Source organism: Lonchura striata, chromosome 1A (genome assembly GCF_050655825.1).
Source record: "Lonchura striata isolate lonStrDom1 chromosome 1A, ASM5065582v1, whole genome shotgun sequence".
Lineage (NCBI taxonomy): Eukaryota > Metazoa > Chordata > Aves > Passeriformes > Estrildidae > Lonchura > Lonchura striata.
Genome location: NC_140741.1, coordinates 3,257,073 through 3,273,790, shown reverse-complemented (window position 1 = coordinate 3,273,790; position 16,718 = coordinate 3,257,073). Strand labels below are relative to the sequence as shown.

Genomic DNA, 16,718 nt, shown 5'->3' with positions numbered 1-16,718 from the left:
GTTTTCCAGATTTAAATTTCATACTAAAGAGAGAAGTTCTCAAAATGCTGATTTAGAAGCACCCCAGAGTATAATTGGATTAGATCTATACGGAGAAAGTTGCTTTGATCTTACAAAGGAATCTTTTGCTTTAGGTGCTTATAAAAATATCACAGAAAACAATTATACACACTCTCACAACCTTACGTGCTAACAGGAGAGCAGATAACATGTCGACAATACTAATACAGCTTCCTTTGAAGTATCAGCAATTATTTAGTACGGTTTTAGAGTCAGCCAAATAATATAGCAGTCAATTTTACATTCTGATGACAGAGCTCATGCACAGAGCAGTAACATTCTTTACACAGGATCATTTTGTAAGTGCTATGGCTGCACGTATTTAGGTTGCAACTTACCAATGCAAGTCCTGCTGATGACATCAAAGGTGTAGCCAGCTTTGCACTCACAGCGGTAATTGCCTGGGGCATTGATACAAATGTGCCCTTCTCCACAGGGCTGGTTAGAGGATGAGCACTCATCCACATCTAAAACAAAAAGTGATTTTAGTTACACTTCTAACTATGCAAGCTGAGAGAAGAGCAACATGTTAACTTTTTTTTTTTTTTTTGTCCTCTGGTGGTTATAGTGTTTTGAAACAGAAAACAAGATGTTACCATGCTCTCAGCTTTTACAAGATCAGAGTCACAAGTCGAAACCATTAATACAAACCAGGTTAGTTCTAAGGTGTCCTTAATGTGGATGGACTTGGGATGAAAGCAATCTTTGGAGGAATTCAGGTGCAAAATTGTTTCATTATGCATACTCATATTTGTGGATCAGATTTTCATCTAGTCTAAGATGTTTGAGATCCAGAGTCATCAGTAGTGCTTTGACAAGCCACTCACAGAAATTGAAAACACACACAAAAATGCCTGTCTTTGCAAAAACCACCTCAGTTAAAAGCCAGCCAAAGGCAAGAATGTCTTTCAGTGTTACTTGAATGGCTTCTGTGGGACATTAAGTGGATCTTGTGTTATTTCTCTGTACTAAGAGATTTGGGACCACACAGCACTGTTCCATTGACACAGTCACAGCCAATGCTATTTATGGGGCTGATAATCATTACTCCTCAAAACATAGGGTTTCATGAGTTTTATGAAGGACAGAGGGTGGATGCATGTCATTCTTCACTTGCTGGGACTGCCATGAGGGAAAGAACAGGACCAAGAATTGACTGTGGGAGTGATAAAAACCTGGACAAAGTGCAAGACACTAGTAAACATAAATCCTTTATGTGAGTTATTTCCTTAGAACTGCTTTTTTTCCCCAGCTGTTGCTCACCTACACATCTGGTTCCATCTTCATTGAGGTGGTAACCTCGGCCACAGCTGGGTGAGATCCGCTGGCAGGTAAAGGAGCCATCAGTGTTAATACAGATCTGCCCAGCTGGGCACGGCGTGTTGGCACTCAGGCATTCGTTGATATCTGCAAGAGAGTCAGTGTAACTCTTTCTGGTCTCCAGAGGTTCAAGGCAAGATGCTCTCATTATGTAACCCCTCAGAGAAAAGTTCAAGTTCTGCCTATGGGAGAAGACAACTACTCGTGACATTTAGCTTCACTGACACAATACTTCCAGAGTCAACTCTGGGGAAGTATAAAAGCCATAAATAGCCCTGAAAAGCAGTGGAAATTTGGTACAGAACTTCTATTTGTTTCAAAGCCTTTAAAAGTCTCTCCTAAACATACAAAGCATTGATCAACAGTTCACCAGCTTAACCAATTCTGCTTCAGTCCATGTGTTCTGATTGAGCTCTTAGCTTCTACATGATGATCAGAACCACAAATCCAACAACAAAATCCCCTCAACTCCACATAGAGCAGCATTTGATTCCCAGTGCATAAAGTTAGGCTGTGAAACTGCCTAAATGTTTTGAGCAAATGCATTTTACGGGCAGTAACTATTGCTGCTGCAAATTGAAGTGGCTTTACTGATGCCCATGACAGCAAGTTAATCAAAAGCTGCCATGGAGCAGGCACTACCTGTGGCAGGCATGTGCTTTCAAAGGGCTTGCTGTGCACAGGCACTGCCCCCCTCATTTTAAAGGCTGCAGTTTTGTTTTCAGTCTGTTTCCAGTGTCAGATTTCAACACTACTGGAGAACAAGGGGCTGATCATGAGTGCAACTTGGCAGCTGCTGCTGCTCGGCCAGTTCCACAAGTCCAAGACTTGCTATGCCAATGGGGGAATTAAAAGTTGAGACTTGAAAATAATACTCAAGGGAGTAACTGATAGATTTGTAGGTCACATTAGACAAACCCATATAAATCTGCTGGAAAATAGTAATTTTAGTGCATTTATATGAAGGCTATAATTCTGGTTTTGGGGAGTCTTGGAAACAAGGCATTGGCCTGACAAGATTGCCATCAGTATTTAAAGTAAAACTCCTCCTCACAGTACATTATAACTGTCCAATCTTTCTCATACACAATAAGATTCTTGATGGGCTATAACGTGGGACAGGCCTAGAAAGATCTACATGCCTGTAAAACCAAGCAGACTATTATCAAAGGGTGTTCCAGAGGATGGCATAATTACAGCTTTCTACACAAACCTTTGGCTAAAACATTTTGGATAGAGCTAGATAAAATATATGACAACTTTTTTACAATTTTTTTTTTCAGATAAAACACCCAAAGGCTTAAGCAGCTAACCACCTTAGGTAACGCAATCTCATTAAAAATAGTGATCTAATATTTAAGTCTTTTATTTAAATGATTTTCATCTGGCAGTCTTACCTGTGGGATCAAGGAAAGACCAATGGATACACAGATGAAGAATAGCTTGAGTAGTTCAGAATATACCAAGTGAAACTACAGCTTTTCTCCCAGGCAACACTTGAGCAATCCCCAAGACAAGAACAGACAACACTTGAGCAATCCCCAAGACAAGAATAGGAAACACTTGAGCAATCCCCAAGACAAGAACATGCCTTACCAATACAGTTGCCTAGTGCATCTTGTATAAACCCACTCATGCACTGTAGCTTGGGTCGGCAACGGAAAGATCCTGGAGTATTCTGACAGATAAAATCGGGGGGGCAGTTATGAGTACCAGTCTCACATTCGTCAATATCTGGTACATCACAAAAAAAAATTGTTAGCAGGAGTTAGACAGGTTTTTTTTTCATTGCATTTAAAACATAAGACATAACTAAAATCATCACTCATATTAATCCTCAGCATACCTTCCTGGAATTCTGTGATCCAGGATCAATCTGACTTATTAGCTCTAAAAAGATCTCAGTAAAACCAGATAGGTAAAGATTTTTTTACTATTTCATTATTAATATTACATATAGGGGTGTCTGTGCATATTATGCTTTACAAGTTTAGTTCTCACAACTAAATGAGTAAAAACTATTATAGAGTACCTAAAGCAAAACATTCAGCACTGCTCAAAGCACAGCCTTGATTCAGCAGCGTGCTTAGATTTAAGCCAGGAAGATTTAATTACCCAAGTGCAATTTTAATTTTAGCTTTAAATCCAATGCAGATGTTATTTTTTTTTTGTAAGTTAAATAATTGGCCTCAATTCCCACCCATATTAAGGGTTGCAATATCCCTGCATTATCATGCTTTAAAATGCACATAATATGACTTCTGCTTATTTTAATATTCTACTCCAGTTCAGAATAGGCAATGAATATTTCTGAATAAATTACTGTTCACATAAAGCAGATAAAGGAGACAGTAGCAAACGAGGCTTCACTCACAAATGTAGTCCTGTCCACATAAAGCAACTAAAATTTCATGTTTGCTAATTTGCAAGGGGATGAAATCTCCTAAAGATATCAAAATACAGAAACTCTGCAGCAAAGGGATACCTCAGCTTTCTCATTCATGCAGTTGATACAACAGTAGCCCTAGAGCTTTGTGGGACTTAAAAAATGAGTGTAGAGACGATCTAAAGTTTAGGTTGCTTTAATACTGAACTGGGTTTAGCAGGGTTCTACATGTAGCACACCTCAGTCATATTGCTTGGCATTTAAAAACCATACATGACTTTTTATCACTATTAACATAGCATTAATAATTAACACTATTAACATATCTTACCCAGATAAGAACTTTCTAACATTAGTTGCAGGTATAATTTACTATCTGTACTCCTTGTTTTCCAACAGAGAAATATGTTAATACTTGCCAGTAAGCTATTTGTTGGCCTAAATCTGATGTCATTCAAACCAATGGAAGTGTTACTTCAAAGGGATCATAGTTACACCATGATACTTTCAAAAACATTGCATGATGTTCTGCAGGTTTAGCATTGGAGTCTGTTCATCAGCTTTTTTTATTCAATCTATTTATTATTCATCACTGATCAATTCCTACATTAAAACCTTACCTAAAATTTTTATTGAGTTAATTTACTCAGTGGAATGAAATTAGTTTATTTATAAACCAATCTAAGCTTAGGGGCAACAGGCTTTCTCATAGTGAAAACTAATTCCACATCAACTGGAGTTTGCTGCTAATTTATATCTCTGTAAAGGCAGCACGGCAGGGGAAGTTACAGATGCATAAGGGAATTCTTTAAGCTGGATGGAACTTGAAACAAGTAACTTTTTTAATAAGAAGGACTATTACCCTTGTGTTCAAGCACAGCTATTCAAGAAAGTGGTTTTAACCCCTTTGCATTTTTAAATCCCTAGGAATGCCGTGATTAAGAAATTAAGCCCTTTGTAACCTCCTAAGGATAAAAGCTCGCTTTTTTTTTCTAAAGATGCATCTACCTTCACATTTTCAAACTGAATCACCTGGCTGTTCCACTTGCCACGCTTTGCTTCACACTCCAGAATGTCCAAACTTGATTCATGCAGGTGCAATGAAACCATTAGAGATGCTCCAAGAGCAGGATTTAGGCACTCCACTCACACATGAGCGATGAATTCCACAGACCACACTGGAGCCAGCCAGAAATAATCTCCAGGGTATTGTGTATAGTGTGAGTTCTTGGCCTTGGTAATCACCTGTTTTAGTCCCCAGACCAGCTCCTAACATGCAACACAGGCTGCCAGTGTGAAATAGAGTTCTCTCTCCTGGAAGCCTTTGCAGCAGCCCCCAGCTGCATGATCTGGTTGTTTGCGAGGTGACAAGTGGAAAAACTGCTGTCCTTGAAGTGTGTGTGTCTCAGTTCCGTGTGTATTTACCGAAGGCCAAAGAGCACGACATGATGATGTGTTTAGTTTTTAACTTAAGCCTGGAAGAGTCCAGTTTCTCTGCACAGGACATACCTTTGCAGCGGCTGTCATCTGTTAGCTCATAACCGGTTCCACAGCTCGTGTCCCGCTGACAGCGGAAGGATCCCAACGTATTGACACAGGTCTGTCCAATCCCACAGTTGTGGGTCCCAGTGATGCATTCGTTAATATCTACAATATGAAAAATTATTTAAAAGTAAACAAGAAAGAGTAAATAAGAAGCACAAAGTCACTGGGAAGAGACGAGGTCGAAGGCTAGCTGTGGGACACCTCCAGCCAGGCATTGCTCTGAGCAGCTGAATTCAAAGGTGTGGATTTGGCCTCACGTTCACATCCAGCTACACAGTTGTCACTAGGCATGAGCCAGCAAAGACATTTGGACCCTGCTGACACCAGGACTTGCTGACACAGTGTACTTAAGAAGAGGAAGTTGCACTGAGCGAGAGCAAAGACTCAACATCATCTGATTGAGTCGAGCAGTAGCTGATGTCTCTGTTGTCACAGCTAGGATGTGTATACATGGTCTGCTGGTGGAGTTGGCAGTGTTTGGAGTTTTGAGTCCAAGCTGGACTCAATGATCTTTAGGGTCTTTTCCAACCTCAGTAGTTTCATAGTCGGATTATAGTGACTATATAAATGAGGCAAACTTACAGAAATCCTTGCCTTGCTCTGCATCCCACCAACATATGGTTGATGGCTCTTTGAGCCAAGTTGTGTCTTTCTACTTCACAGCTACTGATAGACATTTCCTTTGTGAATTTCTGTTACATTTTAACTTTGAATGTGTAAGAAAATCTGACATCCATGTGTATTAAACGTAAAAGCTCTTCCTTTTTATATGTGTAGCTAGGTTAGTGTTAATCTGACCAATCATCAATATTTATTTTATATTCTGAAGTTTGCATCTGAGGTACTTAAGATTGCATTTCCAGTTACTGACAGAGAAAGGCACTCTTCACCTAGAACACTTGTCATCCTTGAATAACTATGCAGTATGGACAAGGTGAACCATGCCTTGGAAGGGCTCCTGTCCCTCAGCAACAAGGACCCTGGGCTCAGAACCACATGTCACATTGCACATGCCTGAAGTCAAATTCAACTTCTATCCCAGCCCACCTCATGTGATGCCACAGACTAGAATATGCTGACTTGGAAGGCACCCACAAGGATCACTGAGTCCAGATCCTGGACCTGCAGACACCCCAACCATCCCCCCCGTGCATCCCTGAGAGCGCTGTCCAAATGCTCCTGGAGCTCCGGCAGCCTTGGGGCCTTCTTCTTCTGAGAGAAACTAACAATCCTTCCTTGACAATTGCCATGCCACTTATGGAATCCAGAACATTAATCCTTTCTGTCACTTGAGTCCTTAACAAGCTGAAGAATCCTACTCTATTTATTTTATCTCCCTTATCAATAACAATCCACGTTTACAAGAGAGAATAGGTGTTCTGTTTTGGTTTTATTCACAACAAGAAGTTCAAACTCTGCCTCTTCACCATTCTAACTTCTCCACTGACCCTCTCTTAACTTCATCTTCCCATAAATCTCATTTCAGCACTCCATTCAAATCAACTTTTTCTGACTACCTCTTTCCCCAGCTGACATAAGCATATTCTGCTCACTTCTCTCTGGGTATTTTTGTATCTGTTCTTGCTCTTTTAAAACAAGAATGTTTATAATCAAAACAATGGCTTTATTTCTTTTACCTTCACAGGTGATACCATCTGGTTGAAGCTGATAGCCAACAAAGCAGGAGCAGACGTAACTGGATCCTGTGTCTCTGCACTGCTGAGAGCAGGGCCCACCACCTAATGGATATGTTAAAAGGTCTCATGTAATTAAGAGGCTCTTCATAGGATCGGAGAAAAACCATTAATTTACAGGATATTTGATTTATTTAGAAAGTAAGTTAATACACATTTACAAATGAAAGAAAGGGCTAAGCACTGAAAGCTCTAAAAATTAATAAAAGGGTTATTCTGACAAACAGAATACTACAGAGAATTTACACAAATTTTAGCTCATCATTAAGAAAACTTTTTCTGACCTTGTTAAAATAGAAATTAATATTTAAAATGTTTCATATTTTAAAAATAGATAAAAGGTTATATACTTCCAACAACAAATACTTGTTGCAAGGCTGCAGATATTCTTAGTGCAAACAGAACCCTTGTCCTGTTTTTTAGAATGGCTGGATAGGCATTAAACAAAAGGTGTGCGATAGGCACAATCCATGTGAGCAATTGCAGCTATAATAAGTTATAAATAATTTTTTAAGTACAACAGTTTCTAATGAGGACAGGGCTATTAATGCATCGCTGAAAATTAGGTTGAACCATAGTTTTGTAGTTGAGATCAATAGCCTCTGCTAATACTGTGAGCCCCATCCTGACAGTACAGTAAAACCTGCAGTGGGAGTGTTAGAAGAACAGAATTATTTTCCCCATGTAACATGAAGGTGCTCCAAAACAAATTGCTGGAAGTTCCATTGCCTAGGAAATTTAAGTTTCCCCTGTTAAAGGTCAGAAAATTACAAGTACTTTTGGCATGCCAAGTTTATCAGAAAATACAGTGTAGACAGAACCACCAACTGGCAATTAGCAATACAAATAAATCTCCTGCAGGCAGCTGATTAACTGAAAAATACAACAACTGATTACATAAAGAAATAATGTAACACATATTTCTATGTCATCTCTTCTAATTAGCAACTGGAGACAAGGAGGAGAGGCACTGTTGGCTCTGGTTGACTAACGACCTGGTAGATGTTCCCACTCTCTCCAGAGTGTAACAGCTGTAGAACAGGGAGGACAGTAAATAATTTTTCAAGTGGAATATAAGCCTGTTCAATTGATTTTATCCTAAATACATTTCTGAGTTCTGAAATGCTGGCAGATAACAATGAATCACTGCTGGCTTAGGTTTACAGACATGTAAATCATATGTTGACAAGCAATAAAAAGTCACAATACTTAGCAGAGCAATTCTCCAAATGCACATTTCCAAGGAGGCAGAGCAGCATGACTAATCAGAACAACAGCCACTTTTGTCTTCCTTTTTTTCAGGTGATGCATCTCAAACAGAAACAAGTTTAATTTCATATTCAAACACCCTGATATTCAAACACCAAGAGAAGAATAAATGATGCACATATTTAATATAGGATCACCATGTTGTGAAGAATCCAAAGTACTCCACAGGTTCAGGGGTGACACTTCTGAGGTATTACCCACTAGAAGTTAAATGTATTGCCTCAGCTTCAGTTGGGTAAAATGAACTCCACTGCAAGAGACAATACCTCTCTTGTAGTTGGGCACTATTTAGGCATCACATAATGGACCACTACTCCTTGGAAAGGCTCTTTTTTTTACCCATAAATATCCTAGGCAAAAGGCTTTGGCTAATCTCTATATCTAATTTGGCTTTACTTTATTGAAAGCAATCACAAAAGAGCTAGCAGGACTAGTCCTTGACTCACCTCTGCAGCCATCATGCAGATAAGGATCTTCTTGGTCTAGTTCCTCCTTTGAAATTTCAACTAAAAAGAGGAGAGATAGGCATTAGAGGAGAAAGCACTTTTCTTTTAAGGTAAAACACTGTGTGCTTGGGATGGAACTCACATCAGGATTTTGGACAAACCAGAATAAAATTAAAAAGCATTATTTACATATTTTACAGCTATTTCTTACTTAAATTTGACATTCAAATGATCATGGCCATAGGGAATTTCCATCTGACTGGTTCAATATGAAAGTCACACTGTGATCATAGATTACATATGGACTGATATTTTCAAACACAGGTTCTTAATGTCAGACTTTTAACCAGAGCTTAACCTCATTTTCATAAGTCATGTTGTTGAGGCATGCTTGGCTTTCACTGACATTATAGTAGCTTGGGGTACTCAGAGATTTAATGAAAATCAAATTAACCTCAGTTATTTACTTAGACTTCATTTCAAAAAAAACTCCACACCTAAGTTTTTGGGCACATACTTAGGCATTCTTTCAAATATACTTATATACATTGGAGAGTTTTGATCTCCGGTTCTCCTGCCACATATACACATTCCAAGAGTCCATTCTCTCCACGTGAGGACATGTAAGGGCCAAACATCCTGAACCCACTGCATCCCCAAAGAAACAGCTAATGGACTTTCTCCAATTCCACAACTTTGAACACAGGGGCAAAGGTAGGTTGGTAGTGTGCAAAAACACAATCCCAAAATACTCTGCTTACTGACTTGGAAACTTAGGCTTGTTTCAGTGACTGTGCTTGAGCCCATTCCACCAGCAGTCACTTACAAGCAGGTGACGCATGGAGGATGTGAAAGCAGTGTTTGTGCAATGGCATGAGGCTGGGCTGGTTAACTGATCCTCCAGCCATAGGGGCACATCTCAGTTATGTAGAGCTGATGGAATCAGTTTGCCCAAGTCTGGTTGGATTTGGTACAGGCCTTTGGGGACACAACACCAGAGATCACAAAAATAACAAGGCTGGAAAAGCCCTCCAAGACCATCAAGTCCTACCGGTGGACAACACTTTATGTGACTTGGAGAACCAGCTTGCCTTACCCCTGCAGCAGAATGCCCTTCATGCACAACAAACACAAGGTTCTAGTCCAAAAATCTGCCTTGCAAAGTGGAGCCTCATGTCCCCTTCACAACAAACCGAAGTGTCTATTTGTGTTGTTTGCTCTGCCTTTCTACAGGCATTTTTGTTGTCAGTAGGGTTATTTGATGCATGTCCAAACGCCTGCTTGTTTCTCAGCTGAATGATGAGAACATTGTCCTGCCCTGCTCGTGGACACAGCCCCAATTTTGCAATGCACAGTGGCTCTTCTGTGTACCACAGTAACCACACTAATGATTGCTGTGTGTGCCACTCGCCCATAAAGGCCAGCAGGGAAATGCTCTACACCATGCTCGCAGTTCTTATAGATGGCACATGTCTCATGCCATACAGGTACACTGAGTATGCAAATTTAAATTTCTCTTATTAGCAGAGATGCCTGAGCACGAGGGATCTCTCAGACCAGTCACCTCAGCCAGTGCTAAATCTGTTGCTTGTGATCTGCCAGCCAGATGGTGTTTTCTGTGCTTGGTGGCCAGTGAGAGGGGCAACACCACACAGCCATGACTTGTCTGCAGTTTCAGGTCTAAGTGAAAAAGGGGGGAAAAATACCCAAAACAAATGGAAGTCTAGAAGGCTCAGTCTGTAGCCATTCACTCTCTTCAGCTCTGTAGACTAGGTATAGTTAAGGGTGTCAGGATCTGCTGCCATCTAGGTATTCCTCTTTTTTGACAATATCAAAAGAAACAGTTTCCACACTTCCTGGAGATCTTAGTTGTCCCAGGCAGTCCAGGTATTTCAAATACCACTGCTTTTTAGGCATTTGCCTCTCACATAATGGCAACATTTGCATTCTGCTGAATTGGCAAAGGCCCTCTAGCTTTTCAACACAATTCTAAGAATTGTTTGTTGATTTTCATTTTAATTAAACATTTCTCAGTGGGCAAAATGCCATTAAATTTAATAGCTTATATTCAGCTTCCAAAGTAAGATCATTAGTTGCCAAAATAAGCTCTTTTACATTTAAGTTCTGATACCAGAAATAACGTGAGCTCTTTCCGCCTCCTATTTTCAACAACAGCCTTTCAGCTGTTACTTTTTTTTTCAGCCAAAAAGATGAGCTCCAAAACACGCATCATTAAATTACTCAGATGAGATGTCAAATTAGAGGAATTCCAACAGAAATAATTTAAAGTGAAAACACTCCTTGTACCTTGAATCATTTTGTCTCAGTCTTTTAAGTATACAGTAAAATACCTGGCTCTTTTTTAGGAGCATAATCACTGATGGACAGATCAATGCCTTCTTGACCTTTCCCACAGCAAGTTCTGAAGACAATTCCACACTGATATCCTATCTTCGGGTTGGGTTCACAGCTCTGTCCTTGAACTTGGGCAGCCTTTCCCAGCAAACAACAGTAACAACATGTCTGTTAAAAAGAAAATTAAAATATTAACAAAGTCAAAGCAATGTGAGCTTTGATAATGATGTCAGTAGTTATCTCACCCTGGCACTGATGAAGAATTTTCTACAAACTCTTCAAGAACTCCTTGTATACTTGGGCTCTAATTTCTTAACCCTCTGTGGAGTTCAATGAGCTCTGCACCTGGCCAAGCACAGAACCTGGGTTTGGTTCTCAGAACACTGTGTATGTGAGAAGGGGTGTGCAAGCTCATGTGGAGGACCACAATACTCCCCACACGTGCATGGGATTTCATTACTCCCTGCCTTCACAGCCTGGATTCAAACACCAGCCAGAAGTTAATATTGTGGAGGCTTTCTTTATTTTAAAATGAGAAGATGCTGCTCATTTATTCCATTTTCTGCCTTGCTGTCAGAAAGCAGCAAAAGTGTTCGGTTCTCTGGAACTGGTGTCTGCCAATTGTTACTGTCACATGAAAGCCAATTTAAGCTTTTTTATTAGTTTTTTGGTCTTCCAGACTCTATTTTGCTTGAAGAAAATTGCCTGCGCCATTACACAGAACAGATGGAACATAAAATAACTAAACTTTCAACTAAATTTCTATAGTTTGGTGCTTTAAGAACCACACCTGCTAAAAATAAGGCAACTATGAAATGGTTTGCATTACTTTGAGATGTCTGTCCCAGCCTACATTCTAAGTTTTCCCTTGTAAAGAATTACGTGTTTTCTTTTTTTGTACTGAACTGAAAGGCACTATTAAAACTTAGAGCAGCAGGAAGTCAAGGTAGTAACAGCATCCTGAAGTATGCAAGTATTCCATCCTGTATGATGTCATTAAAGACACCACAGAAACTTTTCTGTGCTGCAGACTGCTGTAGGGCTGGAATTCCTCTCTCCTGGCCTCATCTCCTGGGGTGTTGTTTTCATGCCCTCCCAGTCTCCAGGATACATGTTTTCCCTTATTTACTCTTGTTTGGTGAGATGGTTCCTACTGTCCACTTTTTTTACTAGTTCCTCCAACTGCTTCCACCCACTGGCAGATGCTCCAGTTTCATCCTATTATGTTTGGGATAATTCCATCTTTTCTGGCTTTTTTGGACTACTTTAGAAATAAACCCTTGATGATTGAAACATTTGGCAATACTTATTCTAACATACCAAGCAATTCCCTGAGGCATCCTTCTCAAAGTTCTTAAATACGTGACAATAATTTTGTCAGTTTGCAATTTTCCCAACCATAAATTAGAAGACAAAAAATGAAAGTCAGATAAAGATTCATTACTTGACTTAAACCTGCACATTTTTGATAACCAAATCTTATTTGAGTTATTAAATGGGCTGATGCCTTGACTGATTCTGGCATTATATAATTCTGGTACCCTCACTGGCTTCTTCTGGAAGACAGTCCACTTCTTTATCTTGTCACAGGATGTTCATATTGGAAGTTACAGAGCTTCTCTTAAAATTTTTTGAAGAGTGATCATTAATTTTGCCCTTTTTTGTACTGCTGAACAGCCTTAAGTTCTTTATTTCTTTCAAGGTTGAGCCTCGACCTAAAAATCCTGTCTCCAGCTCATGTGAAACTTCGAGTACAGAATTTGCAAATTCTTGTAATATCTGTAAGACACCATGTCTACAATTAACATAACTGTGTGCCTTGAACCATTTGTTCCAACCTGTATTTATTCTATCTGTGCACAATGCATCCTGATTTAACATCTCGATAATGAGAATAATTTATGTTTCTATACCTCATTAGAGGTAGAGTAGAAACTCTCATTAGAGCAGATACTCATTAAAAAAGATGGAGAAGCTGATGAAGAGCACATTCAGGACTCTGTAGACCTGGACATAGCTCCACATATTTCACATGTGGACTTGGAAAGTCACCTTTACTTTCAGTTCTCCCACTGTGGAAAGGGAACAGCACAGCAAACTTTAACACAGGAGATTTTAACTCATGTTCATGGTGTGCTCTTGAATTCCAAGACACAAAGCAGCATGGAACTACCACTAGCACGATCCTGGTATAACTAATCTCAATGTTTCCTTTTCCACAGCAATTTTCCTGGTTGTTGACCTGATCTGAAAGCTTTTGATACTTTAGTCAGGAGTGCAGTCTAACCTTCATATTGAGTTCTTGAGGTGTTTGCAGCCATTTTCCAAAGGCTGCCATTTGCCTGGAAATTTGATGACCATTTACTTATTTGCTAGAATCATCACTGCTTTCATGGATTATGCAACCCAACAATCAAGTTGTTATTCTACCCTTTCACTACCTGTAGGCCTCTGCTTCTTAAGTCACCCCAATAATAATAGCAAACTTTTTCTCCTGTGGTATTAGGAAAATCCCATGCAGCTTCAAAGCCATGCCTTGCTCCTTGTGTTTGAATAGACAGTAGACAGCTGTGTCCTACCTGAACTCCTATGATCCCTTTACTGCCTCCTCACAGAAAGGAATAAGGAGTAAATTTACATGTGAGAAATTTGAAGATAAAATTTTTCCTGTGATTAGGAAGCACCTGAAGATCTTTAGATTAATAAGGCCTTTCGGTTATGTAAATTTTACAAAGTTTTACAATATTTTTTATTATTTATGTTTGGATTTAAGTCGCCAGTTTTGGTGTGAATCCTGTAGTAACACTGCTTTTGGTATCTGTCCACAAGAGGTCTCTCCCCTTGTTGAAATCCATTAGATGCTAACCAAAAGCCCACTAATAATTCATAGGAATTTTCCAAAACTCTTAAAGAGCTAAACAAAAATTAAAAATATTTTTAACAGTCCAAAGCAATACAATTTTTTGCTCACCTATTACACACAACCAAAGTACTCATGACAAAACTTTTGAGATAAGGACAGATCTCAACCTTTGAAAATTACCTATGCCAAATTTTGGGGAAAATGTCCAAGTACCTTAAAGGTGGTCAAATTTCTATAGAGTTGTCTCCTGGCATGTGGTTAAAAGAGTACTGCTGCTAAAATCCAATCTTTGGTAACAAGCACTTGGATCTGCAGAGTCCTCACCATCAGTCCTTGTTCATCTGCTCAGAGCCCGTCAAAATAGTGACATAGACAGTGAAATATTATTTTGTGCTACATTCAGACTGAGGGGGATGTGCTTCCCATAGGAAAGGCTGCACACAGGAAATTCTGTGCTGAGACCTGGACATCATCAACTGATGCAGGATCCCTCTGGGAGACACCGTGGGACAAGGGAATCCCGTGAGGACAGACTCAGGAGAACCCAACAGTGTCAGCCTCATCAGCATGTGTTACCTTCCTTCTAATCCCACTGAGAACCTGGATTACTTCCCAGCCCTACAATCAGTGACATCCCAGTGACAGGAGATCAAGCCAGCATTTTCTAGAATATGAAACTTGTCAGACACTGTCTGCCATCCTCTGTATCTTAGATTATTTTATTTTAACTGAATGAACCATTCAGCATCTTTTTATTTTACGTGAATGAACCATTCAGCATCTTGAAGCACTGGGAAGAACTAAAATCATTCCCATCTGTTCTCATCACCATGGAAAAAAATCCATAACAAGACCAAAGTTGTTCATGGCTGGTTCATGGACAAGGTCATGATCTTACTGATGGCAGTTTTTTCCAAAAATACTCCAAAAATATTCCAAGAGAAAGGTATAACTATGCTCCCTTCCAGGCAGTGAGAGACAAAGACAGTAATAAAGGTGGAGGGCAGGGCACAGATTAATTGCAGATGCCAACAACAGGCATTTTTATCCTGATTCAAATGCTGGTATCACAGGCTTACAGATCTCTCCATCCAGCTGTAAATCAAAGTCATGTTAACTCAGAACACTTATACAAGCTGAAATTATAAGTACTCTAAGAGGATTAACTTCACTCCTACCCCTTTGGACCACCAATATTGAAAACCAGTGAGTCTGACCTTAGGCCACAATGCTTTAGTGAAAGCTGAAGTCTGAAATGTGTCTGAGTTTCTCACCCATCCAACACTAGAGCACTGATGTCTTCTTTTCATGCAGAAGTAGTTTCCTGCGCAATTACACACTCAACGTTTTCCACCCTTTTGCATCCTCCCCTCTGCTTTAGTTAAGATGCAATGTGACAGTCTGCTTTGCTGAACAGGACTCCACTTCCCAAAGGGAAGGACAAAGCCAACAACCTTAACAGAGACACGCTGTACAGGCAGGGAAAAAACGTTCATGCACAGCAAACTGAGTCAAATGACCTTCAGGGTCAACCAGAAATAACCTCAATTCCAGTGCTCTGGGACAAGCAGGCGTATCTCTGATGCCTCACCTTGAAGTATTCGGCCTCACAGGTGGAATTTTTGGGCACGTGCGAGTCGCACTCCTCGCGCGCGCTGGCGAACTCCAGCCCGTCGGAGCAGGACTGCTTCTGCAGCTGGCTGAGGCAGCACTGCACCTGGGTCATGCTGCCGCCGCAGGGAAGGAAGGGAGAACACTGTCACTTGTGGCTCAAGAACAGAGGATGCAACATTTGGCAATTAGCACAGGGACAGGGGTTTCTGTGCGAGAGCTGTTACAGCATAAAGAGATTCCCTGGGAGCAGGCAGATTGTCTGTGGGACATGGTGAATACAGTTTCATTGCTGATCTACCTCGCAGCCTGTCCTGGCAACTTTTTAAAACAAATGGGTAACTTCAACCACACCTGCCTCAGGGCTCAAGGACTTGAGGGCTGCATTCTGGCATTCTTGTGACAGCTGGTGGCTGATGGAAGGGAGATGTCAGGCCCTGAAACTTGTGAAAGCCTGCAACCCCAGTCTACCTGTTGCCCCAAATTACACAAGTATGGCATGTGGAAGGAAGATCAGAGCATTGTTCTGTAGGACACCCAAAGATAATGGAGGGAAATGAAGATACCAAGGGCAGTCACAATGAGAAACAGCAGAGTCTCTTGCAAACAAGAGGAAAAGAAAGAAGAGGGAAAGAAAAGTATTACAGGGCAGGGAGCTGCACAGAGGAGGCAGGATAAAATTGTGCAGGAAACTTAGATTTGTTACACTGCTGAGTAAATCATTCTATCTCAACATCAGTGGAAAAACTGGAAACTTGTTCCTGCAGGGGAAAAAAAATCTGCCTGAGGAGGCTTTAAACTCCTCCAGTCCTGTTGCTACTGTCATGTGAATACAAAGCCCAGTGAAGACTTTTCTCCTCTCTCCACTCTGCTTTTATGTGTAACTCTGCTTTGCTGGGTAGTTTTGTGGATAAAACTCTTCCACCACTACTTTCTGTTACAGACACTGGGAAACAGAGAAAAAATACCCTGTACTCCTGAAAATTCTCCATTCCACTGTTGGAAATTTTGATAATATCAGGAAAAGGAGTGGGTCAGTGGAACTACTGAACTACAAGCTTCTCCCACCACCACCTGAGATAAATGGCTTACCATGCATCCCCTCTGGTGGAGCTTTCCTGCTTTTCAGCTCCCAGGTGGGATGAAGGACTCCCTCAGCTCTAAGGCCG

At 40.4% G+C, this 16,718-nt stretch overlaps 1 protein-coding gene across 4 annotated transcripts in view; it reads right to left on the bottom strand.

The window, feature by feature from the left end:
* FBLN1 (fibulin 1) overlaps positions 1 to 16,718 on the bottom strand; it is an 88,752-nt gene that overhangs the window by 28,832 nt on the left and 43,202 nt on the right. For all 4 annotated transcript variants that reach the window (XM_085570078.1, XM_021529922.2, XM_021529923.3 and 1 more), the window contains 8 exons: positions 15,530 to 15,665; positions 11,072 to 11,243; positions 8,721 to 8,780; positions 6,949 to 7,050; positions 5,276 to 5,413; positions 2,977 to 3,114; positions 1,324 to 1,467; positions 399 to 527 (listed from right to left, as the gene is read on the bottom strand). In XM_085570078.1, the coding sequence (XP_085426204.1) occupies positions 399 to 527; positions 1,324 to 1,467; positions 2,977 to 3,114; positions 5,276 to 5,413; positions 6,949 to 7,050; positions 8,721 to 8,780; positions 11,072 to 11,243; positions 15,530 to 15,664 (1,018 nt within the window). In that variant the 5' untranslated portion in view covers position 15,665. The remainder of the gene's footprint in view (positions 1 to 398; positions 528 to 1,323; positions 1,468 to 2,976; positions 3,115 to 5,275; positions 5,414 to 6,948; positions 7,051 to 8,720; positions 8,781 to 11,071; positions 11,244 to 15,529; positions 15,666 to 16,718) is intronic.